This window comes from Danaus plexippus (genome assembly GCF_018135715.1).
Source record: "Danaus plexippus chromosome 29 unlocalized genomic scaffold, MEX_DaPlex mxdp_36, whole genome shotgun sequence".
Classification (NCBI taxonomy): domain Eukaryota; kingdom Metazoa; phylum Arthropoda; class Insecta; order Lepidoptera; family Nymphalidae; genus Danaus; species Danaus plexippus.
Window position 1 is genome coordinate 1,077,501 of NW_026869857.1, and position 13,382 is coordinate 1,090,882.

Below are 13,382 nucleotides of genomic sequence, written 5' to 3' on the forward strand. Positions count from 1 at the left end.
TATCTCTATTTATATATATATACATATATATATATATATATATATATATATATATATATGTATATATATATGTATATATTATATTAAATAGTAATACCTGTACAAGTTATCTCCCGCCGGTACCACGTGTCGCGTTATAATTTCTTCAACTACGGCTTCAGAGAAGTCTTGGGCTTTCATTAATAAAGTCTTTATCTAGAAAAAGTATTTAGTTTTTTTTTCATCACAATAAGTATAACATTTAAATCATAAAGTCAAGATGGCGGTTTGGCGGGTTTTAAAATATAGATAAAACAAAATATTATATGTTGTTTTTCATATATTAATATATATATATTCAGTACTTTGCAAGATATGATGGAATTTCCACAAAAATTCTTTATCTAAATACATACTAAAGAATTAGAGGACCCGTATAACGAGTTCTCATTTCCAAACTACACACGGATAGTTTTTAGTCTTCACTTATAAAATTTCTCACATGTTACTAATAACGTTGATATATAATAAGGTTATTGAAAAGGTTGTTCAACAAAAAATACACATCAGTCGTATAGTAGTTGTATAGCGCTCACGCTCGTGTCCTACATCACATGAGCGGTGATACAAGAGAGGACGCTACCGTCGCACACGAGATAAGTAAGGACAGATAAATCTTCGGATAACAAAGTAAAAATCAGTCGGAATTAATGTTATATGTAGATTATTATATGTTATTTTTCGGACATACAAAAATAAACATTGAGAAGTATTACGAAATGTATGTTTTTATTAGTACTACCTCATTGTTTTTTAAAAAGAGTGACGTCAGGACTAGTGACGTCACGAATGCCTTTGATCTTAATTGTGGTCAGGCTATTAAAGTTAACCTCGTAGACGGTTTGAGGAAGCCTTTATTTCGAAGACGTCCGATCCCTGTAACAGCTCTAGCGAGACTGTTTTTAATCTGTACCCTCGTCTCTATTTATACCAAACGACACTCATTGGGGTGACTACACTTTCACAGGTGGCTATGCAGGCTTGTGTGGGTGACACTTGATAATTTCAACTATACCCTCAATTGTTGTTTATCCAAATACCAATTGCGTCCACATATACTATTTTTTTATACCCCGTACGTGTCAATTTCCGTCAATAAAAAAAATGTTACACTGTAACAGACCTCGTTTGTCGTGGTATTGTCGGACCTGTCTTAGGATATTTACATCTTGCTCGTTTTGTACAAGACAGCGCGAACATTTGGATCGTTTAAATGACCTGATGCTCACCATCTTGGCCAGGGGATTATAGCATTCGAATACGACCTATGATAAGACACTAAGGTTTTGAAATTCTTCGAAGAGATTGTTTAATTTGAGTCAAAGTGAAAAATATATTGAGCTACCCACATTTACTGCAAACATTTTAAATTAATTGTCGTAAAGCTTACCTGGTCGTAAGTATATCTGGGTGCCGTAGCCTTGGATCCCGCGTGTTTCCTATACTGTCGCTCCTCATAATGTTTGCCGTAGACTTCGTGGTACCAATCCTTCATTTCCTCGGGGAATACCGTGTGATACGCTGGCACGGGGTCCAATTCTACAACTCGAGTGAGCCGCTCTGGGTAAGCCATCAGATAGTGCTTACCTGGTAATAATACACTTCATTTTATTGCAATTCTATTCATTCCCATCTCATCCCGTCCCGTCCCCCCCCCCGTCCCGTCCCGCACAGTCCCAACCCATCCGGTCCCGACCAGTCCCGTCCCGTCCGGTCCCGTCCCAACCCATCCCATCCCATTCTATTGTTTGAGTTATTAGCGATTCCTTAAGTATAGATTTCGCCAATGTCATCTGTTTTATTGCTCAACTGTCAAATTAAATATGTCATAAAATTTGACAGTTGATCTTTTCAGTGCTAAATTACTTATTGATCCCCAGATCGCATTCTTTTAAACTGCCCTCGACTGTCTTCCTCTCTCTATGGTCTCCTTCCTCCCGATATCTCCCGCCCGTTGACTTCATACCCTTAATCTCTTTTGTTTATACTCTGTGTTCATTCGTTAACCAAAATGACATTAAGCTGTGAACTGCGTGTCTTTTGATCAACTAATATTTTGTGTATATAGCGCGTGTCTTACTTTATTTGTTTCAGATACATCAACATTGTACCTCTCTGTGAACGATCTGAGTAGTATCAAAGTTCTTGGTCCCTAGTCGCGACATTTTTCATTCACAAATACGTCTATACATAGTTCTGTGTAGTATAGACACATGACATTGTCGAAATCTATTAGGTAACTACTAACTAAGAGAGAGAATAATTCTCATTGTTTAGGCTAACACTATCAACAAGTGCAGCACGCAGATAATGTATTATATATTTATGGAAGCTATTAACTCGTTTTTACTTGTATATAAAATCCTCTAAATACTATTCAAACGAAGTCAATTATTTCCTCACATAATAATCAAACAAAATCTCACTTTCGTTCTTTAAACTTTTATATGTATAACTAAAATTCAATACTTTTACCAAGACTGTACCCACCTACGGCTGTTCCTAGGGAATGTCCTATGTAAATAAATTTGTTCCATTGGTAATGATCAGCGACTCTGGATACAGTCGGCACCAAGTCCCACACAGAGAACCTGATGCCCACCGGCAAATGATCCGAGAGACCGTTGCCCGGCAAATCTACAGCAACATAAAAAAAGTTGCTGGGCAATCTCATCACCAAATAGCGGAACAGACAACAGGGATCGATGCGTCCGGGGCACAGCAATACCGGTGGATTATCCGGGTTACCCCATGTGATACCTGAAAATTGGGATAGGATACCTGTTGATATACCTTTAAAGCCTAACTGACTGATCATCTGAATATCACGGGATATAATAAATACATATTTGCAAACTTTTTTCATTTAATACTATTATCATTCGGTCAATTTAGACATAAAAATACTGGTCAAATAACAATAATTTCGGTCAGGCCAAATATTAGTGGAGAGCTTGGGTTTAGCATTACAAATGAAGTTTTTAAAGTCCCCAAAAGTTATTCGGGGTCAATGATCAAAATTTGAGGTGTTTTGATTTCGTTACGAAAGCGGTAAATTTTTTCAAAAAAAAGAATATCAAACCAAAATTCGTTATAAAAATTGTCCATATGATTTTTTCCAGTAAAGAAGTATTTTTTGTTATTTAAAATGTCTATATTGATCGGACCACCAGCGTAAATAATGTTAGTACGCTTATTCCGACTTTTCATAGTCACCCTACATAGGTACGTCAGATTACGTTTCCCTAAACTTCGTAAGGATAGTATTATCGTAAGTTTAAAAATGAAACAGTGGTAAGTCAGTATATCGTGTGACGACGCCGACGACGAAAATCATATTAGAAGTACTTTAAATTTTTTTTCTATACTTTTAGGAAACTATATAGTATGTGAATAAAATTAATATTTCCGGATTCACTGCGAGTTTTGAGAACGGGCAGACGAGATGAGAGTGATCCTCATCCGTCCACCCGTGATTTCAGTTGCTGCAAATTAACCGAAACGTCTGGAGTAGGTATGTAGTTGAAATAAAAAAAAAAACGCATAATGAATTTGAAAAACATATTAGTTTTATATAAATCAATACTCTAGAAAGTCTAAGATCTGAACTAGTTTTTGTCGGCTACAGAGCTGACCTCAGAGTGCTATAAAGTGTATTGAAACAATACATACAGTAACTTTGAAGGTTATTAATTTTAACTAACTTAGAAGCCAAATTGAACTTTATTGTTAGCCCTTTGTCACAGCGCCATCTATCGGATGCTTACGCATACAGTCAGCTGACTACCTTAGGGACCGTCCATTAATCACGTGACGTTTTCTTTAGCTTTCTTTCACCCTCCCTCCCCCTTGGTGATACATAGGGAGGTTTAAGTCTACCCCCCTCCCCACCCTTCGTATTTAATTTTTAAGTAACCACACATTTTCGTGACAATTTTTTAATATTTATAAAATATATAAGTATAATCTAATTTTATTATAGAAAATTAAAGACTACAATATTATTATAACGTTTAAATGTAGACAGCTTTAATGTGCAGCATCCTCAGACCAGGGTTGAAGATCAACATCCGTTTCCTCAAGCCACTCGGCGTCATCGTTTTCGCGCACTACGCAGAGAATCTCTCTCGATCTACCGTTTGTTCGTCGCGTGAGGATGCGGGTAAACAAACATTGTACACCTCACTATTATTGCTCGGATTTGTTTGCATATGACGAGAATTTACATGAGCCTTAGCTTTTTTCTTAGTACAGAAGTACAAAGAACATCGCTGGCATGTGCTGGATGGCAAGTTAGCGTGAGACCAGAAAGACGAACGCCGCTTTTCGGTTCAGTACCCGATAAAATAAATACACTTGATATATAAATACAACCCCCCACTCCGCTGTGAGATTTCGTGATTTTATATAAACCCCTCCCCCCTTTTGAACCTCATGTGATTAATGGACGACCCCTTATACCGTCATGTCTTAGAATCTAATCGAACTATGTCTCTTCGTCAGATAAAAACAGTTAATTCGCAATAAATAAAATTGCCAATATATAAACTATCCTATCTCTTAAGTTTGAACAAAGCAAACATTTTGTAAAAAATATAATTTAAAATCGTTTCAATACTATAATAGATAATATTTTTACGGAATCTTACCAGCGATCTTGCCCCATGGAGCGCTAATAGTTATCTCTCTTTCACTTTCCCGTAGACTTTTCATGATACTGAAATAAAAAACAAAAAACTATCATAACATTTGTCATTACGAATAAGATGTTGTTTTGATAATTTGTTTACCAAGGTCAAGAACTCGTCATAATAAAATTATACGCGGACGCCATTTTGAAAAATATGTATTTGCAATTTGCAAACAATTACGGGGACATGTTTATGCATACGTTAATTAATGAGATTTAAATAAGAAAATACATAAAATAATAAAATTTACTTACTTTTTAAAAATAATAACAAAATTAGGTTTGTTTTTATGTGTATACCATATTTGAATGCAGCGATTGTAATGTCAAGTGACGTAAAATTTTTATCAATATTTATCAGACTAGGAATTTATCATATTTCAGCCTTATCATATATTTTTTATCATCCTATATTCAATGTGAGATAGTTTATATATTATAATTTTCCTCGTATGATAAAATATGTGCTATTAAAATTTTTAACTTACTGTTTGTTGAACAATAACCTCAAATTCTTCATCTTTGAAGCAATAGTTTCACTATGTATTAAATTCTAACGGTTTTTACTTATTAGACATAACGTTTTCTGTATCAACAATGTACAACACTAATGCCTCAGATAATTTTTACTCTGATAACCTTTGAATTATCAATAAGTTTTATAAAAATACATGTTTAAAATGGCTTCACCTAATTATATAATAAAAAAAAACATTTCTAATGGCTCCATATTGAAGTTTAAAAGCAATTTTCGTCAATAATCAGGCTCACGGAATAAATTTACATGTAAATATACAAATAGCACTGTTATTTTACGCGTTTTTCCCGCGCAAACATCTTTAATAGTTTCAAAGATAATTTTATCACACCATAACACTTTACGTGTTTCAGTTTGCGATGGTGGCGAGTCTAAATATATAAAAGAGCAATCGTAAGCAACATATAGTAATAAGTCTGAGTTATTTTGTGTAATCTTAATATAAGTTTGCACTATCAGACTTAAAACAGACCATTTTTTTTAACTCGCTTTTATTAGCTTCACCTGTATGTTTGTATGTTTGTAACCGACTCCTTTGAGCTCGATTTTGCCATACTTTGACCGATCAGATTTAATTGAAACTTTGCACACGTGTCAAAGACCGATGACAATGCAATAATTCGATTAAAAAATCCGATTATCCCAAACGCGTTTTTATAAAAAATCCAACTAAAAAACAGAAAATAAAATTTAATAAATTTAGATTAAGAATAGTGTAAATAAAAAATAAATGTACATTATTGTAAAAAAGCGTGGGGTGCATTTACAGTGCTTTTTTATGATATTATCAAAGTAAAGATCATTCTACTCATCTGTCAATTATTTGTTCATTATTTTAATAGGTTAACATCTTGTCAAAAGAGAGTGTTTTTTTTTTGTATAATTTTAATTTTTATCTATACCCGGCTTATGGAAACATTGTTATATTTTGGACTCTATGTATTGGGATTTTATTTAACAAGAGTCAAAACGTCAAAAAAGAAAAGAACATTAATCCCTCATAATATAATATTTACATGCGTAAGAGTTACTGTAAGTATGTTACGTTCACACGCCTAAACCTCTGAATTGATTCAGATGAATTTTAGTATAGAGATAGATGGAGACTTGCAAAAGGACATAGGGTACTCTTTATGCCGATCCCGAAATTATCAGGCGGTAAGGGGGTCGCGGGAAGCAGTGAATGGATACTACAGCCAGCTAACTTATAGCTGTGGTTACTAGAACAGGCAGATGCGTGAATGCTGGCAATACTGTCAGACATATCACATATACCACCTTTCAGATATATCGCTGCAACAAATTTTCTTAATTCACATTTCATAATATTGTTTTCGTCTTTAGGATTGTTTTAGTAATATATCTCGGTGAAATGACACCACAGACAGGGGACTTAATACTTAAAGCACCTGCTCACTCCGTTTGGAAGACAATATAATTTACACCTTTGCGGAAACTGAAAGCTGCCTGCATCATGTCAAACATAACATAATAGCATCTGCTAAGGTTTATGAGACGAAATCTCTCATCGTTCCATGGGTTCACCGTGCGGGTGCGGACTCCGTCGTGTTGCAGGGAGAGACGCTTCGACGGGGTCCGGGACTCGCGACCCAGGTGTAGGTTTAAGGGGCCCCTATCTAATCCGCGTTAAACGCTTACCCCCACCGTCCAAGCTCCTCTCTCTACCTAATTATATTTGAAAGGAATCTACTAGGGCAGCCTTCGAAATAGGTTCTAAGAGTTTATTGATATAAGTTCTGGACAGGCCCAAATCTTTTAAATTGGATAGAGATTTAGCTGTTATACCTCTCGCTGCCACTTCTATCTGATGAATAAAAAGTTATTAAATATTTGTAAATTCCGTAAGATGCTACGGTGTAAGGCCCCGCTGTTACACCTGATCAAATTCTTTTGCCTTATCTACCGGATGTGTAAGCCTCTACTAACAAAGGCTTTACAATTATTGTTACGATTTGACCGACTTGCAATCTTATGTCTCCTGACATTAGCTTTCAATCTACCGTATATTAGCCAGAGCAGATCCCACATCTATATAGTTTGACATTCAATTGAAAAAAGACGGCCATATTCAGCGTTTTTTTTTTTTTTTTTTTTTTCGTGTAGAAATCCTCTTACAGACTGCTCACTGCCCTGGCTCTACAGTGAGTTTTGTGTGGGGGTCGCCCAGCGCCTGATGGTATTGGCACTGGGAATATCCACTAAAACTCCCCGGCTTCCCTTCCTGCCCGTATTTAGGGTGATTTGGGACCTGCTGTAGCAATTCACCAATTCAGCCCCGGGCGGCCATATTCAGCCTAAACAGACCAATATATCGTATAAACTATTATTTTTCAACTATCCTACAATAATAAAGCCATCTTTATAATTGCAACTTAGAATACAGCTACAAAATATATTTACAAAATATTTAAAATACATTTTAAATTATGTTATAAAGGTAAACAGATGAAAAATAATATATGTATTATTCCGAGAGAGTACATAACGTGTTGAAAAATTCTTAATATTAAATTAATATCGTTTTAGATAGAGTAGAAAAATTTATTATAAATTATTACTAGTAAAAATAAATCTCGATTAGTACAAAATGAATAAACATTATATATAAAATATATATTATATTGACATATTTTTGTCACATGAAACATTCTACACAAATGTCATGTAAAGCAGAAGTCATAATAGGTATTACAAACTTTGCCTATATCAGAACTGATGCACTAAAAAACATCGCAGAGCGATAACTTATGACAAAAGTACTTAAATACTAAATTAAACAATAATATCCTCCTAATTTAACGTTTATTTGCCATAGTTAAGTGAACTTCTGTAAAGAACTGTGCGTTTTATGTGAATTAACATAAAATCTGTGATTATTATTATTCGATTTAATGTTCAAAAGTTTTAATAAATTAAAATGACCCTAACAGAGAAGGAGTGGTTTATAGAAGCGCCGTGGGGTCGTTTGTGTGGTGAGTAGCATATTTACTAAAAAATGTATATTTCAAAATCTCATATTATTCCTCCTTATATCGTTTAAACCATGACCTTTGCCTCTATATTTTTTTTAAAGAAGTAATTAGAATTACGTAACATTCTATATAAGGAAAAAATATTGTTTAAAAGTTTTTAATTGTATGTATATGTTTTCTTTAGTTGTAGCTTGGGGTAACTCCATTAACCCACCGGTGCTGGTGTGTCATGGCAGCTGGGATTCCATTGCCAGTTTCAGGCGGCTCATCAAGCTTTTACCCCAAAATTTCTATTACATAGGTATGTTTACCTGTTATTGAAATTATTATTTGTATGGCAACATTACTTTAATCATTATTTGAAAATGTTTTTTTTTTAATTATAGCAACAAAATGTAATTTTTGTATGGATATATATATATATCATTAGATTTATATAGGGGCAGAATTTAGTTTTTTCTTAGAAACTTTCATTCATATATATTTTGTACTAAGTATATGGACTACAGAATTGTTACTCGGAATGTGCTTATTGTGGTGTTCGAGACAATCTGCTATAGCATTGCAGTTGAATGTGCAAGTGTCCCGTGATTCGCCATTGAGGCGACGAGGGTAGCTATCGGGTTCAGTGGATTATTTCTGGCCAATAGTCGGGAGTCCTGTATAACATTCCAATTCACCCCATGGGTCAGAGGAAACGGCAAAATTACTTGCCAATTGAAAAAAAAAAAACTTTTATTTAGAATTATTCCATACTTATAAATTTCTATTCACGATATTTGATACACATGGTTAAGGAAAAGTACTTTTAGTAATACGATCAGTCCAATTTGTAATTCACATGGCCTTACAGGACCGTAATTATTATTAGGTATTTTAGTAACCAAGAAAACTTCATACAGATGCACTTAATCAGAATAAAATTTGAATATTTTTTTTTTGACACTATCTAAAAACTTTTAACTTGAACGCTTCTAAATGATGTTTTCCCTCCATGTTTGTCGAAGTTGCAGAAAAAAAAAATTTTTTTTTTATTACTAATGTCAGTTGATTGATAGAAGAAAGGTTTTGGTGTATAATAAAATATATATATATATATATTTAATATCCTATTAATTATATAGAATGGAGATAATTGATATTTTTTGTACATACATGTACATATGCTTCAAGCCGCTACACAGCTGCTTCAACCGGCTTAAAGATTTAATTATATATTAATATATGGAAATAAATTCTAGTCTATGTTTCATAGATTTAAGGAAGGTTATATAGTGTTAACATATATAGGTTTCGAGTTACCTGGATGTGGGAAGTCGGATGCGATGCCTCCAGGGTTAATGATTACCGTCTTCGACCTCGTGTACAGCCTGCAGGTGGTGGTGAAACACTTTAGATGGAAAGAATTTGCATTCATGGGACATTCACTTGGAAGTTCACTTGGTGAGCATAGCCCTGGTTTAAGTCGTGACGATTAAACAGACATGGCTTTTTTTTGTTATGTTATAAGGTATATATAGATATTATTGGACTCATAAAACAGAGTTTTATTAGCAATAACCTTACCAGATATCTGCATCATCAACTAATTACGGAGCGTACATTTTCTGTTTCATAAACCTACGAAGATACGTTGGTAACACTGAAAATGTTTAGAACTGGCCAGTTAGAAATATTGCTAATAGAAACTTTTTTTGAATTTCAATTTTAGAACTCTTTGGTAACTTTCTGAAATAAATTGCATTCATTTGTCATTTGTTTTTGTGAATTGGCGGAAAATCTGTAACAGTTGTTTACTACACGTGAAAAAAAGTCGACCCAAGATAATTTTCGGTCGATGATTTATGCTTTCGTTGTGGGTTTACTCAACAACAAAGTTGTGATAGGCTGCGATTAGCATTTCTTAATGAAGCCCCATCCCTTGCCACTATTTACATTGGTGCATCCAGTTTAAAAGTGGATGCAGCAATATCAATGATGGCAATGCCATAGAAGAGACCCCTAAGGAAGAATGGCCCACTGCTTTTCTCAGTGGTTCCATCGAATGCGACGATGTGTAGAGGAACGGAGATTACTTCAAACAACAACTAAAGTATTGGCAGCTTTCTACATTAAGCCGTTTTTTATTTTCTAAATACTTTCAGTGTTACCTAGGCACTATGTGCGAAAATTTATGAAAGAAATCTGAAAACGCTCCGTATTGAGTTTGGCGATGCAATCTTTTGGTAAGAAGTACAGTCAGCGCTTAGTTTACGCGTCTCTTTGTAGCGACTCTATTCTCAATCATTGTCATATCTATTGTGATCCACCTCAGCAATTTTTACCGGAGCTTGTGATCTACGCATCAAAAACAGTCAGGATTTTTTTGGCAAATATGTATTTTCAGGTCTCCTATACAATATGGCGTATCCAAAAAAAATAACCAAAATGGTGTTGTTGGATCCGGTGACATTGGCCTTCTCTGTACCTCCAGAGGAATTCCCGACATGGTGAGGGTTTTTATCATGATGGAAGATGCAGTGCTTGTCTTTTGCTTCAGTGAAAACATTTATATCTAGAGAGATCCAAGACTTACGCGAGTATTCATTTAAATGAAACTAATATTTTCGGATTACTACACGTATTTTATTATTTTAAAGACCACAGATGTAGATCACATCTCGTCTGCCCGTGATTACGGTTGCTGTATAGTAACCGAAACGTCGGGATTACGTAGTTTAAAAATACGCGTAGTAATCCGTAAATATTAGTTTAATTTAAATTCCTACCTAGAACCTATCGTGTGGTAAGCTCTAACGGACACTATAGCTCAGTGCTGAGAGTGGCTGTAAATTACCTTAGTAGCGGATTCGATTCCGGTCAAGTCATGTTCTTTCTATCACCCAGGTACAAGTTATTCTTTTCGGATTTCTTCAAGAATTACAAAAGATATAGCTCATTAGACGAGAAGCCGGTCTATACGAAGGAAGTTGTGAGTATTTTTTTTTTTTAATTCATGTCAATTAAAAAGGACACGGATTTTAATAGCAGGATTTTGTCGTATTAGCATTGAAAAGCAACCTTAATTTATATACAATATATATATATATATATATATATTTAAAGTACTCTATTTTTTTTGTTCAGGCGTTAAACAAATTAATAGAACGTAGAGGTCTAGATTTGGACACAGCAATGGCAATAATAGAAAGGTCCACTGAAGACCTTGGGGATGGTTATGTAAGGTGTGTTTTATTTTTATGCTTAACTGGCAACACTTGAATAATTTTTTTTAATACAGTACACAAACAGAACATTATTATTATCCTTAGCATTATAAATGAAAAAACAGCTTTTCTATAATAATACTTTTTTATCTGCTTTTTACACCTGGCAATACCGATTTCATGTCTACAGATTCAGCTTCGACCCTCGCATGAAGATGGTAGCCAGCCCGCCCATACCAGACAAGGTCATCAAGAAAATGTTTACATCAGTGAAAACTTCAATACTAGCCATAATAGCTGGTAGTTCCAAAAACCAGTCTCTTTACAGCATGACGCCATATTTGTTCGACGAAAACGCCTTTGTCCACAAGAATTTTAAATTTAGAATCGTCGAAGGCGGCCATGACGTGCACGCTGTGAATCCGGATGAAGTAGCGCCGTTTGTTAGCCAGTTCCTGCTGTACGGTGTCGCTGGGCTGGAGGCTAGCTCGAAGCTATGAACTAAAAAATGACATTCATAAACATGGTGTTGCCATCACACAAACCTGATATCTGGCAACACCAGAAAGATAAATAATGATTGCAACATTGACCATACATATTTATTTTATTGTATATATAGTTTAAACTATATAGAAATGTTTTATTTTATCTGTTATAGTAATTTATATTTATACAATTTTTATTATATACATTAAGGTGGACGGATGAAAAATAAAAATATTTTGATTAAGTTTTTGTGTACGTTAATAACCTTATGAGGACGGATATAAGAGATTTATAATACTAATTTTATAAAAATATATTATTATGAAAATTTAAATTTAGATACTTATATATATATAATTAAAAATACTTCAGTGATATTAATAGTGAAGGACACTGACGGACGGGGAAGGAAAACATCGCGAGGAAACCTGGTCTTATAATTTCGAATTATAAGATTAAAATCGCCAACCCGTCTTGAGCAAGCGTGGTGATTAATGCTCTAACCTTGTCCGTGTGAGAAGAGGCCTGTGCTCAGCAGTGGGCTCCGATAGGCTGATGATGATGATGATGATTAATAGTGAGACGAGCGAGGTGTTAGCGAAAAGACTTTAAACCAGTGGTTCCCAACCGGTGGTCCGCGGGATTACAAAAAGTATTCAACACTCTTTTAAATTTTATTGATATTTTAAGAACATATTTTTTTTGTTACGAAATACAATACAGTTGTATATTAATGTTTATTTTCTTAGTCATTCACTTTATGTTTCTTTTACGTCGTGGTCCCATGCGAACAACAAAGAATACAAAGTGGTCCCTAGTCAAGAAAAGTTTGGGAACCACTGATTTAAATCTATAAGTTGTCAAAAAAAAATATATAAATAAATTTGATAATTTCGTATGTGTGTTTTTTATTATTTTAAACTATACACTCTCGATGTTTTGGTTTCTTTGCAGCAACCGCGATCACGGGCAGACGAGATGAAAATTTTCATAAAGAATGTAAATTATAAAAAAATGCGTAGTAAGGGGCCATCAGTTAAGAGCGCCACACGAATTTTAAGTCTTTTGAACCCCTCCTCCCGTCCTTGTCACAGGTCACATTTTTTTAAAAGACTTCCCTCCTATGTGACTTCACACACTTTTATAATTTATGTAGGTATGTATTTAAAAAATATACGAAAGAAAACAGATTTTTTTCATTTTTGACTTATTTTTATTAAATAATAATCTAATTAAATCAGCACTAAGCCTAACATTTCATAAAACAGTTGTATGAGAGATAAAATAAGATATTCGTTTTAATTAAATGTATACTCACGAAAGTCTTAGATCTCAAAAAAATAGCTAATTAACTTACTCTTATTAGTTGGATGTAATGTATTTCAAAAATAGAAAAGTAATTTTTGGATAAATTTTCAATTAATTTT

General features: G+C 34.2%; 2 protein-coding genes across 3 annotated transcripts in view; one reads left to right on the forward strand and one right to left on the reverse strand.

Moving 5' to 3' along the window:
* The window catches only part of LOC116776926 (serine hydrolase-like protein), a 5,996-nt gene extending 616 nt beyond the window's left edge, over nucleotides 1-5,380 (reverse strand). The window contains exons 1-5 of one of the 2 annotated variants that reach the window (XM_061528923.1): nucleotides 5,218-5,380; nucleotides 4,689-4,756; nucleotides 2,530-2,799; nucleotides 1,430-1,626; nucleotides 98-195 (exon numbers count right to left, since the gene is read on the reverse strand). In XM_061528923.1, coding sequence (XP_061384907.1) covers nucleotides 98-195; nucleotides 1,430-1,626; nucleotides 2,530-2,799; nucleotides 4,689-4,756; nucleotides 5,218-5,249 — 665 coding nt within the window. In that variant the 5' untranslated portion in view covers nucleotides 5,250-5,380. Of the gene's footprint in view, nucleotides 1-97; nucleotides 196-1,429; nucleotides 1,627-2,529; nucleotides 2,800-4,688; nucleotides 4,757-4,984; nucleotides 5,090-5,217 lie in introns of those variants that run through there. The other variant, XM_032670232.2, reaches the window with a different exon arrangement.
* A 2,578-nt stretch (nucleotides 5,381-7,958) lies between these two features.
* LOC116776925 (serine hydrolase-like protein 2) lies at nucleotides 7,959-12,853 on the forward strand. The gene is made up of 7 exons (XM_032670230.2): nucleotides 7,959-8,260; nucleotides 8,445-8,561; nucleotides 9,551-9,703; nucleotides 10,647-10,749; nucleotides 11,147-11,231; nucleotides 11,387-11,484; nucleotides 11,657-12,853. The coding sequence occupies exons 1-7, from the start codon at nucleotides 8,206-8,208 to the stop codon at nucleotides 11,964-11,966; spliced, it is 921 nt and encodes a 306-aa protein (XP_032526121.2). The 5' UTR covers nucleotides 7,959-8,205; the 3' UTR covers nucleotides 11,967-12,853.
* The last annotated feature ends 529 nt before the right edge of the window (nucleotides 12,854-13,382 follow it).

Bases quoted from the DNA above. Each gene is read 5' to 3' on its own strand.
- LOC116776925 (XM_032670230.2), top strand. From the start codon at position 8,206: ATGACCCTAACAGAGAAGGAGTGGTTTATAGAAGCGCCGTGGGGTCGT. The intron at 11,232-11,386 runs GTGAGTATTTTT...TTTTTTGTTCAG, and splicing joins CGGTCTATACGAAGGAAGTT to GCGTTAAACAAATTAATAGA. The intron at 11,485-11,656 runs GTGTGTTTTATT...TCATGTCTACAG, and splicing joins CTTGGGGATGGTTATGTAAG to ATTCAGCTTCGACCCTCGCA.